This window comes from Argopecten irradians, chromosome 10, assembly GCF_041381155.1.
Source record: "Argopecten irradians isolate NY chromosome 10, Ai_NY, whole genome shotgun sequence".
In the NCBI taxonomy this organism is placed as follows: domain Eukaryota; kingdom Metazoa; phylum Mollusca; class Bivalvia; order Pectinida; family Pectinidae; genus Argopecten; species Argopecten irradians.
The window spans coordinates 26196013-26203351 of record NC_091143.1 but is presented as its reverse complement, the minus strand read 5'-3'; the positions used below and the strand labels follow the sequence as shown (position 1 = coordinate 26203351).

The following is a 7339-nucleotide window of genomic DNA, read 5'->3' as shown; positions in this document are numbered from 1 at the left end:
GTTAATACAACTAATTTTTGGTCAGCACCACAAATGAAAGAATAACAATACAAACCAAAACAATTGAATACGTTGTGATGTGAAAATAAAATGTTAGTGTTAAAACAGCGAAATTTAGGGTTGATCTTAATATATTTTTAACATCATAAGCGGCACATTTCATTTTTCAGAAGGTTATCTAACTGCATGAAAATGTTGTCGAGATGCACCAGCAAATCACGGTTTTTGTACCAAGCGGTAAGATAAAAACATTGAGCTAAAGTGAAGTCCGGTAAAAATGTTAAATTTTATTCATGGTGAATTTTAGAAATATATATATATCACACAATTATACTCTTTGACTTTACATTCTACGTCCAGGGATCACAGTCCAATCTCAAAGTACTTAAATAACTTGTTGTTTTATTTTGTGCAACAGGCCAGATTACGCACATACACGAAAACTGGAAACTTGTTTGTAACAGATAGCGTTACAGTTTCCAAATTGTTATTTTTTCGTGAAAAGTAATTATAACTTTATTAATTACTTTGTCATGATAAATATATAAAATATGCGCAGCCAGGCGTTTTCAAACAGATTTGCATTTCTTTTCTTCTCACTGATATGCTGCTAGGCTCTATATCTGTTTTTATTGATCATTTATATATTGAAAGAAAATATTTATAACCTCAATCTGCAGTTGATTACCACATACATGAGAGTATATCCTCCAGCTCTGGATGCAGGGTTGAAATATGTTGTATAACTAAGGAACAGGCCATTGTGCCCTGTATATATAATTGTTACCACAGCTTAGTTCTTTGTCAACTGGAATGTTAAGGTTATAATATGCATGTACAGTGAACAGTACATAGTCGGCTAAACCTGTCTTAGACTTTTTTATAAATTTTTTTTTTGCCTAATATATATTAGGCAAAAAAAAATTAAAAAGCCTAATTGTATAAGCAGGTTTAGCGGACTATGTACATGCATATTATAAAAATTCCAGTTGACAAAGAACTAAACTGGTAACACTTATATTTACATGCCACATATAATATATAGTAGGCAAAAAAAGAAAAGATTAAAAAGCCTAATATTATAGGCAGGTTTAGCGGACTAGCATGAACAAAAAATTATATATGAATAAACAGTCAATCACTTTCTATATATATATATTTTGTTTTAACAGAACTGTTTATTCCAAAGAAATGGCAGCACATTGGTGATTGCTGAGCATGACAATGAAAAACTGACACCAGTTACCCTCAACACCATCACAGCAGCCAAGAAGTTAGGTGATGTGTCCTGTCTGGTGGCTGGCACACAGTGTGCTAAGGTAGGCTTTGTATCTTTATACTGTTGTCTGCAGTGATCTGCTTAATCAATAATAAGAGTCAAGGTCATTCATTTCAATGAACATTACAGTAAGTAACCAAGCCCTTTATAAAAGAACTTTATTTGCTTTCCTAAATAAACGTCTGCTGAAATTTTGTTTATTATCTAGCTTAAATAGGGCCAAGATTTCATTCTACATCAGAGAAGTGAAAACCTATAGTTAGTATAGTACAATAATCACTGTGTCAGTTAGTTCACTAAACCTACCTACCAAGGTATTTTGTTTTGGTGAAAATTGGTATATAGAGGAGAATAGGGTCACTAAGTATTATGTCAATGGTTTCCATTGGGAGCAAAAACCAATCAGTAGCTGCCAGTACATCACAGAGTCTGTGTAGCCAATGATCAGCTTAGTGTACAAAAATGAAGTTGGGGTGGGGAATCCAGCCCTTTTAAATGTCAGTTTTAATTTATCAACCCAGTTGTTAAACAAATAAAAAAAAAACAGTGTTTCTTGAAAAAGTGTGGGTTTGCAATATCCCCGATTCAAGGTAATTATAACAGTATTTTAAATATTTGTTTACTAATTATTACAGGTAGCTGAAGAAGTGAGTAAAGTGAACGGTGTACAGAAGGTACTGCTGGCTGACAGTGATGCATTCAAGGGTTTTCTGCCAGGTATGTGGTACATGTTCTGCTGAGTTTTCAGATTGTTTCATTTAGCATAGCTACAAAATAGAACAAAACAAAACTCACCAAAATTGACACAAATTTATATACAGTTCATATAAAACATATCTTTATTATTTAAGAAAATATTTGTAGCCTTTTTTGAAGAAAAAATCTAGATTTTTTGAAGAAAAAAACATTTCTGTGCTGAAATAAAATTTGAAATTTTGGGTGCAAAATTACAAATATCATTTCAAGAAAAATTCTGAAGGGCAATTGCAATCAAACTTTGAATTTAAAAGTTCTGTGCTAATATCAAGGTAGTTTTTTCATATATACATGTATATCAAAGAGTATTAATGAATTGGTAAAAAATGCTTCACCTGTTATGGAGGATTATTTGCAACCATTTCAGACAGTGCATTAACAGATTTCCAAGTTCTATAAAACCTGTGTGATTAATAGTAATTTGTTGTTTACAGAGTCATTGACTCCACTTCTGATGGCCACACAAGAACAGTTTAAATTCTCACACATATTAGCTGGAGCAACAGCTTTCGGAAAGGTTGGTATCTTCTGATATTTTCATTACCTTATAATTACTGGAAGCATGCATAGAGTTCTTGTTCTTACAGTACTGCAATATTGTGTAGTGTTCTTGTTATTAGATGGGATTCATGTGTGTTCGGTGGTGAACAATCCATTTCTATTATATTATCAATAATCTATTAGTAGATACCAAAAGATATTGATGAAAGAGTAACCAGGGCTTAATTCTATATCAGAAGTAAAAGGGATCTCACAGTACTGGTACATCAAAGGATCAAATTACCTGTATGTGTCTTCTGTTACCTTAGGTTTCTATGATTTGGTTTGGTTTGATTAGTTTAACGTCCTATTAACAGCCAGGGTCATTTAAGGACATACCAGGTTTGTTGGTGGAGGGAAGCCGGAGTACCCGGAGAAAAACCACTGACCAGCGGTCAGTACCTGGCAACTGCCCCACATGGGATTCAAACTCGCGACCCAGAGGTGGAGGGCATGTGGTAATATGTCGGTACATCTTAACCACTCGGCCACCGGGCCCCATGGTTTCTATGAGATAGTCCAGGGGTCGATATAAAAGAAGTTACATATTATTGCATAAAATACATATTTCTATATAAATTGTATTTTGTCAATGCTGTATAACAGTTAAAGTCTTCAATTAAATTTATCATTTAATTATTTTCCTTGTAGAGTTTAATTCCAAGAGTTGCAGCAAAAATGGATGTCTCCCCAATATCTGATATTATTGGAATCAAAAGTGAAGATACATTTATTAGGACTATCTATGCAGGTAAATAAGTTACAACATTTTTTCAATCTCTTACCATTAGATTAAGTTTACATTACACAATTTAACTGGTAATAACCCAGACATGTTGTTTAAAAAACAATCTTGCTTGTAAATAACAATTTAACACAATTATTCTCAAACCACAAAACAATAATCTGAATGTATTTTGATAGATCATTATAGCTATAATCCTTATCTAGGTCATTATTCATACTAAAAATACAATTGTTATATTTGTTGATATACCAACTTCCTTCATTGTTATAAAAGCATGTTTTGTTTTTCTCAACTCTTACAATTACCAGTGGTTTAGATGTCCTGACATAATTGTTATCTTAAGCTTTTCACCTCTGAGTCTCAAGTTTGAATCTCACATGGAGTAGTTGTTAGGTAGTGACTGTAGGCCAGTTGTTTTCCTCTTGGTACTCTGACTTTTTCTGTCTCCTAAATTTGGCATACCTTAAATGACAGGATGTTAAACAAACCAAACCAATTATATATATATATAAAATGACTTGTTGGGCTACTGTCCGTTGTCACTGGGTAGCTGCGAGTTACTGAACATAATAATGTATTATGTGTTGAAGACCTGACCGGTTTCGTTTTCTTATGAAAACTCCTCAGAGGTAACAAGTTGAGTGTGAGCTCCCCCTTATATATCCCAAGGATAGCTGGTAGCCGGTAGCCTAAAGCCTGTAACCTGTAGCTTGTAGCTGTAGCCGGTAGCCGGATTCCTGTTTTGGGTAACCAAACCAATTACAATTACCTTTATTTGCAACAAATTGTGTCCAGCGTTGTTTATGTAAAAATAGTTGCTGTCATATCATTATGACAAATTTATATATTAACTAGCAAGGGAATAATATGGAGGGAATAATGATATTTTTGTGTTGTTGTATTTAGGAAATGCAGTACAGACTGTGAAATCCAACGATAAGGTGAAACTTGTGTCTGTGAGGGGGACAGCATTTGAAGCTGCAGAGACAGAAGGAGGAAGTGCTGCTTCAGAAAGTGGTACATATTTTGTCTATGTTTTGTTTTAACATTGTAAAACTTCATTCAATTACAAATATTAAAATATCAATGTTTTCAAGTTTCCTGTTATAAGTAAGTAAACACTTGTATCATTTTATGAAAACAAATCCTTGGATTATTGGTTGATTGATGTATTGATTTAGATCTTTGTTGAATTTTGATATTTCTAAAGAAAGTCTTTTAAACAATTTGTTTTCTTACAGCTCCATCAGTTGACCCTAATAATGCTATCTCTGAGTTTGTTGGTCAAGAATTAAGTAAAAGTGATCGGCCAGAATTGACAAGTGCAGGAACAGTCATCTCAGGAGGTACAGTAACATTATTACTGAATTGTCTCCTTGGTTATGTCTTATTTCAAAATTTCAAAAGTGCTTTGAATATTTGAATTATCTCCCTTTATCTGTGAGGTGGCATGATACACACACACCACAAAGCCGTCCTCATTATCCAAAGTTGTCTCCCCTTGATAGATTAATTACAGTATACATGTTGATCATCTTTGCCAATTTAGATTACACTACCACATCAAATGTGTTGTATCTTTAAGTATTTAACATGCTTATCCAAAAGTACATTTATCATCAAGTTTCATATTATTTCCAAACTCTGTACAGGTAGAGGAATGAAAAATGGTGACAATTTCAAACTTTTGTATGACCTTGCCGACAACATGAATGCCGCAGTTGGAGCTTCCCGAGCTGCTGTTGATGCTGGGTTCGTTCCTAATGACATGCAGATTGGACAGACTGGGAAAATCGTAGCTCCAGTAAGGATTATTCAGTTTTGTGTTTCGTAATGTATCACAAGCCTAGCTATGGTGGCGGTGAGAACTCAATAAATATTTCGTGCAAATGTAATACTACTGCGTGCGAATGCGATAATCATTGCATGTGAACGCAATAATATATCACTGAGTAATTGACAGTTAATTGTCAGTTTTACTATTCGTGGGAACACATACCAGCCGCCGTACAAGCCCGGTTTCACCTGTCATAAGTTAGAAATTAAAATGGACTGGATGTTAGCCATAGATCAGAGGTTTTCCTCTAATAACTCAAGTGATGTTATTTCTATCAATACCAGCTCTATCATTAAATGACCATGATTTTTTTTAATAGGATGTGAATTATACACGACAGGCCATTATTTTTCTACTTGGGCAATATTCAACTGTATCAACTATATCTACTAACATGTTCTTGAAAATATTATCCCTAGTCATACTATGACCGACTAAAGTCGGTTCTTCGGTGTCATGCGGATTTTGGGTGTTAAATCTGGTTTATAAAAATTTCTTTTGTACTGGATACTTTTTAGGAAGTGAAGATAGATAGTTGGAAAATGAAAAAATATTACTACTATCAGCTTATCAACATAATTTTAAAGTTCATGATTGTTAGGTTGAAGTGATTTTCATACTGAGATTGAATGACTAGAGCCAAATTGTATACAAGGGTTAATATTGGGGTACCCATGTCCATTATATCCCTTGGTAGTAAAATATTGATTGTGACTACGGGGTACATTATTTTTGTGAGTGAAATTAATGTTATTCTCTCTGAAAAATATGATGTTACGCTCACAAACACATGAAATCAAACACACAGTCAATATCTACATGCTATGGCAGATCATTCATCTATATGCAATGACGGATTGACATTTATTCGCACACACGGTCAATTTCTACCCACTATGGCAGATAATAAATAATTCATTTACATGCAATGATGGAATGACATTTATTCTCAAAGAAATTTTCTATTCTGGCATACTTTCAAACAGTCACTTATAAGTTGTGAAACTTATCCATAGTGTAAACTTATGACTTGCAAGGCAATACGCTTTTGCCATATATAATATAACATTTTTTGTGCACGCCAGTAGTAAACATCTTTGTCTACCTTTAGATTAATGTACTGGCATATTTTAAAGAAACCAATTCATATCCATTGGAAAGGTGCAAGAAGCAAAGGTAACTATGGACATTGAAAATAATTTGAAATTTCTAAGTGATGACTCTGTTTTATTTATATTGTAGAATTTGTACATCGCTGTCGGTATCTCTGGAGCTATTCAACATTTGGCAGGGATGAAAGACAGCAAAGTGATTGTTGCCATCAATAAAGACCCTGATGCTCCAATATTCCAGGTCGCTGATTATGGCCTTGTCCAGGATTTGTTCAAGGTATGCTTACTTTCACATATTTTTGTTATTAAATGTTTTCAAAAAGTCACACGTTTTAATTACTAAAAATTCAGAAAGAAAGGGCAACACATCTGGCAGAATAGACAACTATCGAGATTAGACAATGGCCAGTTTCGATAGGTTACACACTATATGCTTTTATATTTATATACCTGATATTTAGTGTTGGTCAGATTGTGAATATATGTATCTTAAGTACTTTCTGAGAAGTTATTTCATATAAAAGTTGCTTGAAATCTGTGGAATTATTGTAACTTTCAGAGTAAACAGATTTCTTTTTGAAGATTTAATTTGAATAGTGAAGCATCTGATGATGATGTAGTAAATATGTATATATTATAGAAATCGTAAATAGGGCTGTTGTTGATACATAATGTATGTTTCAGCAATCTATAATTTCCACCTTTGTTAATGCAGGCATGCATACTTGAACTCCATTTCCATTTATAGTTCCTTAATACTTTAGCAAATGCAAAAAATAATGTATTGGGATATTTGCCAATAAAGTTTTTAAAAATACCTCTGATAATACTGATCAATGCTTTTGTTCAATAGGCTGTTCCAGAAATGACGGAGATGACAAAGAAGTGATGGAAATTTACTTGAAGAAATATGAACAGTGGATGGTATTAGATGTGAAGATATGAACTTGGGAACAAAAGACGGTGATTTGAAAACATGTGATGTGGAAAATAATTGATGGTTTTGGAGTTCTATAACCTTGGTATTAAAATGTTGATGACTGTATGTTTGTAATTTATAATAAATA

At 33.3% G+C, this 7339-nt stretch overlaps 1 protein-coding gene across 1 annotated transcript; it reads left to right on the top strand.

Moving 5' to 3' along the window:
- Positions 1–151: 151 nt before the first annotated feature.
- On the top strand, positions 152–7315 carry LOC138333499 (electron transfer flavoprotein subunit alpha, mitochondrial-like). Its single transcript, XM_069281921.1, has 10 exons — positions 152–237; positions 1173–1319; positions 1915–1996; positions 2470–2552; positions 3227–3326; positions 4230–4340; positions 4565–4669; positions 4976–5127; positions 6403–6549; positions 7126–7315. Exons 1-10 carry the CDS (start codon positions 187–189, stop codon positions 7159–7161), a joined length of 1014 nt encoding a protein of 337 aa, XP_069138022.1. The 5' UTR covers positions 152–186; the 3' UTR covers positions 7162–7315.
- The last annotated feature ends 24 nt before the right edge of the window (positions 7316–7339 follow it).